General features: G+C 42.5%; 1 protein-coding gene across 1 annotated transcript in view; it reads right to left on the bottom strand.

Annotated features, from left to right (window-relative positions):
- Positions 1–16,558, bottom strand: part of lcor (ligand dependent nuclear receptor corepressor) — a 77,553-nt gene that overhangs the window by 29,045 nt on the left and 31,950 nt on the right. Inside the window, exon 2 of the mRNA XM_070989462.1 lies at positions 2,454–2,519. Within this exon, the coding sequence (XP_070845563.1) occupies positions 2,454–2,519 (66 nt within the window). The remainder of the gene's footprint in view (positions 1–2,453; positions 2,520–16,558) is intronic.

Genomic DNA, 16,558 nt, shown 5'->3' with positions numbered 1-16,558 from the left:
CAGTGTTTTCAAGTGCAAAAGAAGTCAGTCTAACTCAATTTGTGGCGCCACAGACAGAAATAGACCAGAAAACAACACATGTTGTGTTTTAATCACAATTACAGGCAAATCTTTTGAACAAATCATCTGTTTAACCAACTAGATTTACATGATAGCACGTCCACCTTTGAGTTTCTGCATTTGCCACAAGGATGGTGGACTAGAAGGACTGGCACACTGAAGTGGAAAAGATGTCAAGATTTTAAGAAGAAGTTCTACCACATCAGAGTTAATCGGATGTGATGTTCGACAAATGGATGGCTGACAGACAGCGTACCAGGGTCGCTGTAAAGGAATACAGCATGGTCACGTGACCACTGACTGACTGCAGCAAAGGCAACAAGCATGTGCACCTTCTTTAAACAGAGGGCCACAGGGAATTCTGGGAAATGTGTGAAATCGCTAATCACTGATGCAGAGCAGGATAAGGCTCCTTTGAGAGTATATAATTTAATAATCAGGTGTTTTTGCTTAAAATGTGTTAATATTTCAATGCCACAAAATGTAACTTTAATGTTGTTGCTCGTCTATGAAATCTAACATCGTTGGTGTCGCACAAAGCAAGCGAGTGCCTGCTTCGCTTGGAGAGAGAGAGCATGTGTATGCGTGGACGTGTGATGCATGAGTGAAAATGACGTAGACAAGCCAGAAATATTCTAAAAATGCCTTAAGTCGGTGGGGGAGGGGTCACATGACTCCAGGACACCGTAGTGACCTGGTTTCTCGGTGGTAGGAGGAGAGAGAGCTCTGGGTGTTTGGGTGAGGTTGGTCTTCGCTCGCTTTATTCTCATGACATCCATATTTGACTTGTGTCACTCGGAGCAGGAAAGCCTCTCTGAGAGACAGTGACTCAGATTCTGTGACAGTTTTGGTGGCTTCTACAATATTTTATGGTATATGAGCGCACATATTTCCTTTCCATAGGGCTCTGGGGCTGTAGGCAGCATAAATAACATACATCCATAAATACATTGGTGTTATTGTATTACAGAATGACTTACAGATAAATGAATACATGAATGCAAACACACAGAATGGCTCTTATGGCACAGGGTTGAGGTGTTTTTGTACTTCACAGAGTCTTAATGATGAATACTAATAAACAGTAACAACTAGTTGTGTTTGCATCTCGGCCTTTCTCTAATGATTCTCTGAGCTGCCTCATTGTGTACAGTGGAAAACAGGTTAAATAAAAACTGAAAAATACAAAGAGCCATTTTATGTGTGAATAAAAATTAGTCAAACATAAATCTCCTTCTGGAACATCAGCTGCGACCTTCGTAGAAAAAGACAAAACCAGAGCGGACAGACTGGTTCTGCAGGAGGCCGGTTTCTGGTGCTCTGACCGGCTGTTTTAGCAGGTTTGTTTTAGTTGCTTCTAAGCTGCTGACAGGTCATCTGTCGAACTACTAATTTACAAGAATCAGAGCATCTCTGTCCAGTTGAGTCAAAGAGACCATCAGAAACAAGTTTCATTCCCTTCAGCTGGTCCACGCTGTGCGTGTTTTTTTTTCTGTTTAGTGGCATCTGTCAGGTTTTTCCAGCCTTGTAAATTAGTTGTAATGGTTTAGTTGTAAATTAAACACGGTTGTTGTGTGAAAGAATCACACTGTTACGCAGTCTAAACAGTTAATTCTGGCGGCATGGAAATAATGTCTCTAACATAGATCAGTAACCTGATAGGAAGAAGCTGATTTCCTCATCGTCTTCTGGGTTTATTCAGTCTCACACTGAATGCACAGTAAAATAGATGAAGAGTTGAGCCTTTGCTGGAAAAAAAATAAAACCCTCCAGGCAGAATAATGATTTTTAACAAGGTCCATGCAAAATGCTTTCCATGTTTCTGCACCCTCACGCTGTGAGCGACTGTGAGACTGTGAGTCACCGTAAACCAGACTATTTTATAAGATCATGAAAACACAATTAAAGACTGTTTGAACCGTGAATGCACGCTGACCACTGTTCATTCATTGAAATAATTTGCTGTTTAAGTCTGCTGTTTGTTTCTTTTATGTGTTTTTTTTTATCTTGTTTGTTTTGTTTTGTTTTGCTGTTTTAATTTAATAATCCTGGTAAAAAATAAAGGTTCAATAAAATAAAAATTTAAATAAAATGTGAAAGGCAATCCACAGAAAATCTAAATCAAAGTCATTTCAGGGCTTGGAAACAACATTAATGGCAGAAAAATATTGATGTGTTTTTCCGTCTGACAGATTTGTTTATTGATTTGTTTCGTTTTGTTCATGTTCGCCATTTTTTTGTCATTACCATTTCATTAACTGTGAATCATTTTGTAATTCTAAATAAGGATTTTAATATAAAAGTATATATTTCTGCCTGAAGTTGTTTTCTATTTGTATAAAGTTTTATTTGCAAATGGATATTTGTTAGTTTGTGTGTTTGAGCATGTTTACCTTGGAAAAAGGTGATATCTTTGACTAGTCCTGGCCCAAACAAGCCTTCCAAGATGCTTTCAAAGCCTGTGGAAAGGAGAGGAGATGTGATATTAATGCAAGCTGACATGTTTACCATTGAAACAACAAATGACAGCAGCTGAAACATGACAAAAAAATAAAAAAAACAAATACTGTCACACAGGCGAAAATAAGCCCAGCATCGTTTCTCAAAATGCAGCATTTACACAAAGAGACCAAATTAAAGGAAGCGTTATTTTATGTTTTGAAGCATGAGGAACATAAATGGGAAAAGTGCTTTTCCCGGTGGACGTATTTTGCTGATGCACTGCATCCACTGCTCTCCCCCAGCAGCAACAAAAAACAGAAATGACAACAGCAACAACAAACCGTTTGTAATCTGAAATCATGTGAATTTACATGATTTTTCAGATTTTATGTAAACTGGCTGCAATAATACAAACACTACACATTATTGTGTGTACACAAACTCACACATGCTCATGTTCAGACAATGGCATGGAAGCTCTTCAGGCGCCTGCGCGCGCACACACACACACACACACACACACACACACACACACACACACACAGACAATAATGTGTGAGCACAGATTTACACATACATACATACATAATAAGGCTGTGCAAAGGCTTTTTGGGCACACATAAAACACACACACAAACAGAAACACACCGAAATATCTACAAACACAAGGCTGACTGAGAGCTTATTATGCACACACACAATAGACACACACACTTGTGTACCCATACAGACAGGGTGTGGAAGTGTTTATTAGTCACTATGCACAAAAGACTCACACGCACGCGCGCACACACACACACACACACATACTTGCCTTTCTTTACAGCTCTTAAAGCAAATTAGCGCTTTACCTCTAATACACCAAGCTAATGTCACTCACTTTTTATTAACTGTAAATACCTTCGTTCTGCTGTTGCTTGGCAACCACATACAGAGAAACATAAATATATACTGCAATTTTCAACCCCCCCCCCCCCCCCACCACCACCACCACCACCACCACAAAATGGAAATGGAGGCAGACGGAGAGAAGCAGACAAAGACACGTGTAGGTGTGTGTGTGTAAATGTGTGTGTGCAGTTTTTAGCATGGAATGGAAAGGTTAAACAGAGCACATGTACTCACGCACACAGACACACACAGAGTTCAAGTGTAGCCACTTGTCAGGCCACATACTTTACATTGCAGCAATAGGCGAGCTTGATAAACAGCCTGCATGGAAATGTATTTCTCTACTATAAAATCATTATGGCCGACCTCGTGACAGCAGCAACACCACTTCAGCACCGCTCCAAGCAACCAATAGGCAGGAGGTCAGATTCGAGGACCGCGGCTTTCAGTGATGGAAAAAATCTGGTCAGTTATGAATCAAAAAGGAGATGAAAATGCTGAGCTTTAATTTGAGGGTGTTTACATCCCAACCAGATAAACAGTGGAGGAGCCACAGCCCTTTTGCACTCAGTCTACAGTTCTGGGGAACTGGAAGTAATTAGACAAATTACTCTAAAGTGAAATTTGAATCTATTTAATATTTACTGTCAAAGCCTTGGATAAAAATGTCCAGCACTCCTCAGCTAATATGGACGTAAGCAGCCGTGAATTGAAACTAAACCTCAACATTTTAAGGACATAGTTTTTGGTTTCTTTAATTTGATTGCGTTCATTTGGCAGATGCTTTTCTGTCCAAAGACTCTTTTCCTGCACTCAACAGGAGAAAGTTGCACGTGGCCGTGACAACACATTCGCCTGTGGCGCTGCTCTGCTGGCGACACAGACTCGTGCTGCTGCTGTTTTTTATGCCTTCTTAAGCTCAAGGCATTTATGGCACAGTTGCTGAGTCCAAGACAAATTTCACTAAGTGGGACAATAAAGTATATTGTATTGTATTGTGCATCCTATGGATATTAATTAAAACTATGAGGGAGAAAGTGAAACCAAGCACGGAGGATTATATAGACTACAGCAGAAAGATCGAGCTCATGTCGAGGTTAAACTCGAGCTGCAGTAATTCAGCAGCGTTGTGGTCACATCTCAGTCAGCTCAATGTTGACACAAACACTGCGGAGGAAGAGAGGAGGCAGCTCGAGCCTTTACCTGCCGACTAAATCTGAAAGCACACCTGTGCTGTCTGCTCCGAGAGAGCACCACACAAGACGTCAGACGCACCTTCGGAGGCTAAAGAGAAAGCAGGAAGGACCACAATCCAAATTGAACTTACAATAGAGCAGATTGACAGTAAATACAGTAAAATGCTGAATTCTGCACAGCTTCATTGTGTTTGTTTCGAAGCTTCAGGGTCACATCGCCCTGACAAAAAGAGTGTGTGTGTGTGTGTGTGTGTGTGTGTGTGTGTGTGTGTGTGTGTGTGTGTGCAAGAGAGAAATCCCTTTAGTCTTTTCAGCCTGTGTCAGCCCGATGCCAAAAACAAATTTAGTTGTGTTATTCTTTACATTCTAGTGAGACCCATCATGTTGTGATGATGTGATAGACACATCAACACACATTCATTCACACACAAAGAGCCTGAGCTTGGCAGGGGGCAGCTTGAGTGGGTGCACCACACTTATGAACTGCAGCTGAAAGTCAACTTTTTAGAAATAACAATGGAGAAAACATCTTATTTCACTGGTAAGATCTTAAACGTGGAAAAAATACTGCCCAACATACCGCGTCGAGACTGTTTTGGAACTACAGATGCTGCACAAATTGACCTTTTAGAAGTCAAGTTTTTGAAAGGAATTTAGTGTCTCAAATGCTACAGAGGAACTCTTATTTTTTATATAAAAAGAGTTCACAACCACACCGATGAATTCCTACTGACAGGCAACATTTTCCATTTTCTCCCCTCTTTCCCCGCTTTCTCAAATTAGTACAGTACTGCACATGGTTGAAACACACACACACACACACACACACACACACACACACACACACACACACACACACACACACACACACACACACACACTGGCACATCACAAAGTTCCCTTAAACCTGCACATGCAAAATTCATGCGACCTACAAAGGCAGCTTTGATAACAAAAAAACGGAAGCTTCAAAGAATTTTCAAAAGCTTCAATTTTTTCCTCCTCTCCTGCTGCCAATATGCACAGAAATACAGCTCTCCTTTCATGTTGGGGGTGAAATAATTAGGGTTGCAGCGCTGCAGCGTGAGAAATCAGCGCTGAAAGTCAAAGTTACACGGCCACTGAGCCGTTTGGGCCACAAGATGGAGTTTTTATATTTAAAGTGACAGTCACAAATGCATCTCCAGCAGCGGCCAGCGTAAAGTAGCCCCCCCACCCCCCCACCCCCCACGAGGCCGAGGCTGTGATTGGACAGATGAGATCGAGGATGTGATTGGACAAATGAGATTAGGGGATGTGATTGGCTAGATGAGATAACAGCGACAAAGTCTCCTGAGCCACAGGCAAAAAGCTCCAGAAATGTAGGTCAGTTAGTGAATACACTCTGGGCCCCAAAAGCATTCACACATGACATGGTAGAGAGAGACCACACACACACACACACACACACACACACACGCATTATAGCGTCCAGGATTCTGTCAGTGTGTTATGTAAAAATGCACGTGAATATAGACACACACACATAGAGCTGTCCCCAATCTCTGAAACCTCCATTGTGTCACTTCGTTTTACTTCACAGAGTCCAGCAGCACAGCCGAGAGCAGCGTGACACAAACTCACGCACTAACACACAAAAACACACACAAATACACTCGTGGAGGGAATCACGAGACATCGAGCTAATCCACATCTGCACCAGAGAGGACAAACAGCTACTAGTAACACAGACTTGTGGACAGATGTGCACATATGAATGAAACTGAGGAAGTGCTGCTGGGTTTGACGCATAAGTGTGATCTTAATGATAATGGTTTATGTAAACACACGCACACCTGACAAATAAAATGGCTTCGATTTGTTTACTTTCTGATGCGTCTATGGATTGAGGGCACTCAAAACCAGCCGATATCACTCCGTTTCAGAACTGCAGTTACAGTCCGACCTACACCACCTGTGCCGACATGTCAGTGTGCGCCACCTGCCGGCAAACAAAGGAACTCAATAGCTGCTTTCAATTTATTTATCACTCAAGTCACCTGCAAGCAACGAGGAAGCAACGAAGCAACCACTGCCAAATGAAAGGATGTTAAATCAAGTCTGTTTTATGTTCTCAACTCGGTCCAATTCTAAATACCAGTACAGCCAACATACACAAAGAACTATGGGACGGTACAGTTATTCTGCCTTCTAGACCCCTCTGTGGAACCTGTGAAAAGGCTACGACACTCCCTGCAGGGACCAAATGATTCGATTTATTATACATTGATTTATTTGTGATAGTCCACCACAGTATCAACACTGACCACCAAATATTGATTTTGATTTTTTATTTGTTTTTTTTACTATTAAAAATGGGTAAAATCTGATTTCACTGCCGAGCAGCGTGCAGCGCACTGATTGGCTCAGCCCCTCCTCGCCTCGCTGTCAAACACACTGACAACAGACTCGTCTGTGAGCAGCCCCTCCCTCTCTGCACACTCCGAATCAAAACATGATCATGAGCGGGAGGAAGGACGGTTGTTGGCTTGAACACACACACACACACACACACACACACACACACACACACACACACACACACACACACACACACACACACACACACACCTTTATAAACAGCAGAAACGTAGAAAGAGAAAAAGAGAAACACTGGAGACTGTGAAGGGGTGGGACTAGCTGGTGGGTAAAATCAATATGATAAATCTGTTAATAGCAAATATCAGCCGGGCCAAATTATCAGCAACACAGAGACGAAACAGAGCAGCAAGAAGGGCCATAAGCCACTTCCTTTTTTTATGAACGATTTCTCAAAAAATGAGCAGGAAATGCTTCATTTATCTGCCTCCGTGTGGATATGGCAACAGGGAAATCCAGCAAGCACTACATCAAAACATGTAAGAAAAAAACATTCCCAGTGCTGTTGATCCACTGTCAGTTGAGAGCAACTGAGCTGCTCAAAAATTCATTCAGGGTACGCTTGTCAAATCAAAGCACACACACACACACACACGCAAGCATGTGAAGAAACAGCATCTCTCCCGTTTCCAGCAGCTGTGGAAAAGAAGTCGACTCTGAAAGAAGCTGCACAATCAATCTGTGAATGAACAGGGAGAGGAGAGGGAGGCAGAGAAGGAGCGCAGAGGAACTGGGAACCAGTGTTTGGCTTTCTTGTGACCACTGAATCTAAGATATATATAGCTCTGCATGAACATTAATAATTTAGCATGACCGAAGCCCTTAGAACAGGGCCCCTCGCCTGGCCCTGATCAAATCAATACCTAATTAACCCTAACACGGGTCTGAGCTTAGGGGAAGAGGAAGTGGGACAACATGTAGGAGAGAGATAGGAGACAAACATCAGGCCAAGTTCACTGAGCACCTCAGACCTGACACTGTTTGTGGACATTTGTTTACTCCTGACTTTCTTTTCAAGGAAAAAACAACAAGAAAAGCTTAAAGACAGAGGGAGGAATAGGGAATTAGGAGCTGCAGCAGCAGTGTGATGGGCTTGGCAGGAGGGGATCAGTGCAGTAATATAATTCACAGGTTTAAAAGGCCGACCTGTACGGATCTGTGAATATGATTGGATGTTACCAGTCAGCCAGGCCAATGATGCATGAGCCACTAATGGTGAAGCATGAATTAAACAGTTGATGCCCAGTCAGCTGATGCAAGCGCAGCCTCAGCGCTCTGTCTGAACTCAGGCCTGTTCTTGTCTTGGTAACTCCGAAGATGTTAAAACAGGCCTTTGATTTTCAAAGATCCCCTCCAGATATGTCGTAAAATGGAGATAAAATACTCTACTTTGAAAAACAATCTGTGCCTGGTATGGTTTTTCTGCAAAAGAAGCTCAAATGTCTTGTTAAAATCTTTCAAAATTACATCTTCTCACTGGTTGAAAATTTCAGAATCTAGGAATCTGTAATTATTTTTTTATTTCCATATTTGACAGCGTCACAGACAAGTCAGTTTTCACTCTTTGTCCATTGGAGGCTTCAAGTTCAAACATCGCGATTATTATATTACTATTATATATTTTTACTGTGCAATAGTACAAAGATGGTAAAATGGTAAATGGACTGTATTTTTATGGCACTTTTCTGGTCCAAAGACCACTCAAGGCGCTTTTCCAACACAAGTCTGCATTCCCTCACTCACCCACATACATTCATACAGTGGTAGCTAGGCCACTTGCTCATTATGGGTGTTCACCACTCACACACTCACAAACAATGGCACAGCATCGGGAGCAATCTGGGGTTCAGTATCTTGTCCAAGGTTACTTCGACCAGGCCAGGCATCGAACCTGTGACCTGGTGAATATTTTTTTCTACTCTTTTGTATGTAATCTTCATAGCCTCTACAGTTGATTTTCTTTTGAGTTATTGTCTATTTGTCCTTTTTTTCTCCCTCTCCTTTTTATTCTTGCTGTCGTAGCGAGTGAAGTGAATTTCCCTGCCGTTGGATCAGTTATGTCTTATCACATTTGTGAAAGCTGAATACTGAACCAATCACCAGTCATGCTCATAGTCCCGCCCCCCTTGAAACTGGATTTTTAAATGAGCACAGAAAAACTTTTCACTTTCAGCAGATGACTGTGAAAACAGCCTTGTAGTGTCAAACTCTGCACATACATCAGTCTGCACAGTGAAGCACAAACATTAAACTGAGTGAACAGCAGGAAAAATGTGTGTTTGAGCGGAGGGGGGTTTAAGGGTTAATACGTTTATGAGGGTGAGGAGCCCTGGTCTTTATGTAGCCAGTTTATTAGGTGCGTTCCCATCTAGTACTTTTCTGTACTTTTCAACAACCATCATAAAACAGCAAGAAGCAGCCTGAAGTTCTGCTTCCCCATAGCACCACAAGATAAAGTGAAAAATTAATGTTTTTTTTGGGGGGGGGGGGGTAACACGAGTGATGGGAACATGAAAAAGAAATCCTTTGATCAAAGATGCAAGAAGCCCTAAAAATCAATGGTGCAACATAACTCTTTGATCTTCATCGTCTTTGGACTCCAAATTGGTGCAAATTAGCTGCAGTCATTTCCACAGAGGCCGATTTTCTTTTTAAGTAAAAATAACATTATTCCGTGTAATTCTTTGCACTTTGACCCTGATTATAACCTCCACACAGCGACACATATAATCCACTCTGGTGACAGTGAGGGACGCGACACATGGACCTCACATGACAAGTCAGCAACCAGAAATACTAAAACAGAAATTTACTGCTGGGCTAATCCATTATTCCACACATGTTCCATATTTACTGTGATTTGGATTCTCCTCACAGCAGCAGTGTGCCTAATGTGGCAGTCAGGACAGTGGACAGTAGAATAACATGTTGAGTTAATCTTGTAGTTGATCTTTCTTCAGTCTGAGCATGTTCCTTTGCGTGGTCATCATTATTAGACGTCATCTTCATCGTGCAGCAACACGCACATGATAACAAATGTGAAGATTTGGATGTTTCAGACTACTTTATGGACATTACTGAATCTTTACAGCGTTGTCTCTGCTAAATGTGTAGGCACTTGTTTGCTAGGAAGCTTACTTATTCCTTTATTTGGCCTCTGTAATTTAAGTGAATCTGTTTCTGCAAGCTCTTCTTCTTCCTTTCCTCTCTTTCTTATGCAAGATTCATAATAGTGTTCTCAGATGCAGCCTATAGGACTGACTGTCCAGTCTGACTGATCTGACTGACTGCAGCAAAGAAGTCAGGTCTGACCTTGGTGCCCCAATAAGACTCAGAGGGTCTGATTTCAAGGCTGCAGAGGACACACAACCAGCAAGAATGGAAGCAATATAACTGTGGTCAACACATGATCACATGTTTGTGTCTGCGCGTTTACCAGCCACTTTAGTGTGCTCAAAATGTTCTGGTTAAAAATGTCTTTAATGGGGACATAAATATGTTACACTTAGTTAGATTAAGGGTTGTGGTCAGCTGATCCCTTTGTGATGGGGTCTAATCACCAAACACCCCCATCAAAGAGCAGGCTGTATGTTTTCAGTTCTGTTTCTTACTTATTTAGCAGCGTATCTCAATATCCTGATAACCGATTTTAATCTAATTCTGTGAAAAAGTAGACCGTAGATTGAGGGACAAGTGATTTGTTTCTCTAGTGGATGCAGGGACTGTTTAAAGGATTAACATTGCAGATATGAGCGTTTTTGAAAATTTTTGGTTTTTTTCCTAACAAACAACTACAGTTACATCGTTGGAAATAAATCTGGCACGTCTCACGGGACACGCTGAACTTTATTTTCCTGAGTAACTTTGCACATTATACTTTAATTTGCACTGTGACTGTAGATGCAGATTCAGGGCAAAAAATTTCTAAACATTTTCCATCAATTTCAATTGTTAAAATCATGATAAAAGTCATCAAAAACTCTCTTCACTTCATTTAGTTAGTGTCTCCTGCCTGAAAGAAAGGAAGTACCAGTATAAGCTGTTTTTGATGCATTTTGTTAACCAACTCTAGATTCTTGGAGAGGGGGAAGTGATTTAAGCGTGAGATGTTTGAGTGCTGGAAGAGCAGAGAGAGAGAGCGAGCAGCGATTCACAAACATGACAGGAAACAGGAACAACAGGAAAGATCAACCAAATCCTTTTTTTCTCTGCAGGAAACAAACTTCAGTGGAACTGTTGAACCATTTTTGTCTCTGTGAGAACAAATACAAATATAAAAGCTTGTTTACTAAGAGTCACAACCACCTCTGGCATAGTGTGAGTAGTGTGTATTTATGTATGTGCATGCATGTATGTGTGTGTGCGTGTGGGTGTGTGTCCTGGGGAATGAGGAGGAAAATGAATAAAGCAAATATGTGCATGATTGGCCAAAGGCGTGGTAAAACACAGAGACTCAAACAAACTGCAGGAAACACACACACACACGCGCGCACACACACACACATACAGAAGAAACACACAGTCTAAACGTGGTGTGTCGATTCAATCTGACGGCTTCTCGGCAAACCAAATCCCTAATCTCATCTCATCTCTCTCTCTCTGAAGTATCCGGTGATGAGCTCAAAGGAGGCTGATGTGCACTGGCAGCTATTTCTGTGACTAACATACCACCATCGCACACACGTACACACACGCTTGTTAACGCAGCAGCAAACACTGTAAAAGCAATCAAAATTGGGCGGCGTCTCGTAAGGAGTTGAATCAACCCAAGAATACACACCATCGTAGCACACGTCAAACGGTGGATTTGGAGGTTTTACATGATATTGCCATGGTCTTGAGCCAGTCACACTTCCAAGATTTGATCATAGTCATTGCTCAGGGAAGGGAAGGAGGAAAAAAAAATAGGTCAAGCATTCTGATTGGTTGACGAATCACCCCCTAACATCAAACAGCAGCACAACGGATGACTGCATGTGTGCAACAAATCACTCTCCTCCCCTACAAAGACACACGGAGTGCATCCGCGAGGCCAATTTGGAAAAGGCAAACGATTGGTCAAGGCAGATTTGGGTCCCTGCCTCCCCATAACGCACTGGGGCAGGCTTGGATGCGGATGGGCGTGGTGCCGCTCTAAATCTACACTCTTTTCTTTACACACTTTTCTGTTCTCTGTTTCTGATGTCTGCAGCCGAGCAGATGTCACAGCAGGAGGAAAGGAAAAAAAAGAAACGGTCCAATTACTCATCTAATTATCTAATTATTTCATTATGAGCTGGAGCGCAGGAAGGAGGATGAAGATGGTCTCTGTGTTTCCTTTCGCCCTTTGTGCTCCGTTCCTGGTGACAACACCTGGAAATATTTCAAAGTAATACCTTTCTGCTCTTCCTGTGTAGATTTCACTGCTACTCGCTTCCCCCTCTTCATTTATTTGACCTGCAACACAAACACGCAACCCCCTCATGACTCCACCTTTCTGTTTTCGTATGTTTTCTCTCTCTCTCCCTCTGCAGCCCGTTAATGGAGAAAAAAAGGGAGAAGAGAAGGAGGTGCTGGCATATGAAAGTGCTAACGAGAAACAAATTGAAAACAATTAAAGGAGAGGCGGGGGAGTTTGTGTATTTGTGCAAATGAATGAGGACGTCGGGGGGGGGAAGGGTGTTGGTGAGGGGCAGGGAGATAGTGGTGATTAGAGAGGTATTTAAGAATGAGAGTGGTAATTGGTGTATTCTTTTATTTTCTGCCAATTAACTTGTCTGCTAAAGTGGTAAACAGCAGGAGTGTGTAACAGACTGGGGAACAGACTGGATCCAGGACTGGTTTACAGACATGAACCGGTATGAACGGTGTGTCTCATGCCTTCACTCTGCAGCTTACTTCAGCTCTTGAGTGATTCTGTGTCGAGGTGAACTGTGAATCTCTCATCTTCAAAGTAAATTAAGATGCAAAAAAAAAAAAAAAAAAAACAACCAGCAAACCCTCCATGTTCTCAGCATTCAGGCCGAGACCCCTTTCACTGGTTTATTCATTATTTGCTTCATTTTTTGAGTAAAAAATACACTTGAAATTTTCTATTATGCGAAATTATAATTCTATTGCTCCTGTGTTTTTTAAAATATAGCTCAAATTTATGGTGTTAATATGATGGGTCTCTAGTTGCTCTGTTTATAAGAATTTGGAATTGGTAAAGCCGTTTTATTGCTATGAAGACATGCGTGATAAAAATAAACTGAAGGAAACTGCAATCTGATTCTGCACAAATTTAGCTATTTATTAAGTGAAGTACAGCTAAATCCATCATGCTTGTTTGAAGATAAAGGGACTTGAATGCTGATTTGCGTCGACTGCATGTGCTGTCAAAAATCTCGAAAGTTGGCAGGGTGACAGGTGATGAAACATCTGTCCAGCAAAGCTGCTGCAACTCAGTCACGTGACCTCTGTTTACAAGCCTCGACTGTTTTGCACCTGGTCAGTTTGAGTTTAAAGAAACTTTTGGAGTGAGCTTCAAGGAAATGAAGATGAAAAAGAGAAGGACATCAAGTGAACTGACTTCCAGGTTTGTGTTAGTTTGGCTGTTTTCCAGCTAAATGATACTCCCGACTGCTTCTAAACCACGAGCCGACGCTTGTGGTCACCCCGGACGCAGCGGCACCATCTGGACCAGCGGTTCTCAACCATCTGCCTCTGAGCCCTGAGAACATACTGGCAGTGTCTGCAAATTAACTTCATGCTTTACCTGCCAAGATGCCACAAATGCCAAGAATAAGTTTTACAAGAGAAAAAAAATCCCATTTTGCCAATGAACAGATTTCAGTGTCTCAGTCATACGTCTATCACGCCCGTCTTTCATTTTCTTCTATTTTTATGTATGTGCTCCTCGCACCTGCTATGTGTTATCACATGGGAGCAACATTCATTTGCAACGTATGACGAACTCGTCAAGACAACTGTAAAACAGATGCCACTGGTTTGCTTAAAGCAGTTTACACGAGTTACCAATTCATTTTAGAAAAATCTGCATCTGTCACACAAGTTTCATATTCAAGCAAGATCACGTGACAATGGTGTGGTGTGGAAATCAGGAGAGCAGGGTGACTAGAGTCAGTGTTCGGACTGGAGAACAGAAGCCAAAAAAGCCAGTATAACTCCACATGGTGTCATCTTGGGCTTTTCCTGCACAACTGAATTTAACCAAGAGCGTTTTTTGTGCCCAGAGGGGAAACTGGTTGTGCAGAAGTAAAACAGTAAAAACATACGTCACACAAGATCCTAAAAAGGCAATCAGATACCACATATAATAAGAACTAAAAGCAATACTGACATTCAAGTAAAGCGATGTTTGCCAAGCGTGGTGGGTGCTGGGCTGATATTACCTTTCAGTCTTGGCGTGGTGGCGTGTCCTCCACCATGCCTTCAGTGCCTGCTGCTCGAGGAAAAAAGGGGGCCTTTCTGTGTGGAGTTTGCATGTTCTCCCCGTGTTCGCCCGGGTTTTCCTCCTTAAATAACCGCCACTAAAAACATGCAAGAAGATCACCACCTGACCAAAGGTGATGAAGGAGAACTGGTCCCCGGGCGCTGCTGTTGGCTGGCAGCTGGCAGCCCACCGCTCCTGGTCTACCGCGGAGGATCCACAGACCAAGCATGGGATAAATGCGGAGAAAACAATTTGACTTGCATGGCGTGTACAGTTCCCTCCCTGTAACTCTGTGTGCTGTGATTAATAAAGTTGACTTCTCTTCCTCTTCTTCTGGAGCTGAGCAGTGACGTGGCCGAGGGGGTGAGACACTGTTTGTATCTGTTGGTTTTAGGTATTTGCAGCAGAAACCTGAAGGCAAGGCGCTGCCAGACTGGATGCATTCTGCTTTCTTTAATGGTTATATAACTCAGAAAGACTTTTCTGATGAGTACCCATGATACTGCTACAGACCTTGATCACCTTTGTTAATGCATTTTTCAGTTTAAAACTGAGAGAAGCATAAAGCCAGATAAAAGAGAAAGTAAAAATAGACTCAATAATAATAATTTTTCTTTTTCTTTTTTTTTTACACAGTATATTGGTGTTACAATCAAAGATCAGCTTATTATCAATTACACGGCCCAAGTACTTGTGCATCAATGATTTCTACAACCTGACCGCTCATTTTACTGTCAACAGGGTTGGAGTGATGATGTCTCAAGTCAATGCATATTGCCTCCCATTGTCCAAAAAGCTTCTTGACACCATTTAGAAAAAAAATCTATGACAGGATCGTTTCATCCTCCTTCAACAAGCTCACTGTATCATCCCCATCCATCCATCCATCCATCCATCCATCCATCCATTTTCTATACCGCATATCCCTTTCGGGGTTGCGGGGGTGCTGGAGCCTATTCCAGCTGTTGGGCAAGAGGCGGGGTACACCCTGAACAGTCACCAATTAACCTAATGAGCTTGTTTTTGGTCTGTGGGAGGAAGCTGGAGTGACCGGAGAGAACCCACGCATGCACGGGAAGAACATGCAAACTTCACACAGAAAGGCCCAACCCGGGAATTGAACCAGCAACCTTGTTGCTGTGAGGCACGCGCACTCCCTGTTGCGCCACCGTGCAGCCCTGTATCATCCCATTCACAATATGATGGTCATCAGTCTCACTGTCACAGGTGTACAGGATGTGTAGGAGCGGAGAAAGGACACTCACTGTTGGTGAGGAAGTCCAAGGTCCCGCTAAGTTTTAGTCACATCCTGACTCTTCAGTATGCAAACTGCAGTAGGTCAAGATGAAGCTCGGTCCTGTCCAGAAGCTCCTTTTCAATTAACTTTTCAAGTGACTTCGTAACTAGTGAGGTCAAGGCGACAGGCCTGCAGTCATTCCGAGTCTTATGATGGCTGTTTCTTGAAACGAGACATATTAAACTCCTGAGCCGCAGCCAGATCTGATGAAAAGCCTTCTTACACCACCTTTGCTTTGTCATTTAACTTGACCATGGCCCTGACACACTCTCAGGCTGAGCCTAAACTGTTGTTACTCCTTTTGTAAAAATCCGTAGCTCAGATAACGTGCCGGGCTTGAATGCACATTTCTTCTTGTTTAATAACACTTAAAGGTTTTTGGCCACCCGGGGCTTACTGTTCTTACTGATCTTAATTACCTTTTCAGGGATGACAGCGTCCTCTCACACTGACACCCAAGAACTGACCACTTCTGTGAGCTCATTAAACTCCTCCCATGCTGTGCAGTCCAGACTTTCTGGTGAGCACTTTCGCAATCAGCTGTCGCCCACGGGAGAAGTAGGACAGTTAACACTGGTCCAGTGTCTTGCCATTTCTGGTGGGATCAGCCACATTTTTGGAAAAGCTCCTGAGAAGTCTGTCGGATCAGTTCTGAGGCGGTACTCTTGTTTGCCTTCCAGTGAATATAGGAAAAAAAAGGGAAAATGACAAGGCAGGTAGAATGGACGCATGGAAGCAGAAAGCAAAGAAAATTCAATATCTTTGGTGCACTGTCTCTCTCTTGCTAGTGTGCTTTCAATTATGGAAACATATACACCTCCTCCGTGTGACTTACCAGTG

This window comes from Chaetodon trifascialis, chromosome 2 (assembly GCF_039877785.1).
Source record: "Chaetodon trifascialis isolate fChaTrf1 chromosome 2, fChaTrf1.hap1, whole genome shotgun sequence".
NCBI lineage: Eukaryota > Metazoa > Chordata > Actinopteri > Chaetodontiformes > Chaetodontidae > Chaetodon > Chaetodon trifascialis.
Note: the sequence above shows the minus strand (reverse complement) of the source record. Positions and strands in the feature narration are given on the sequence as shown.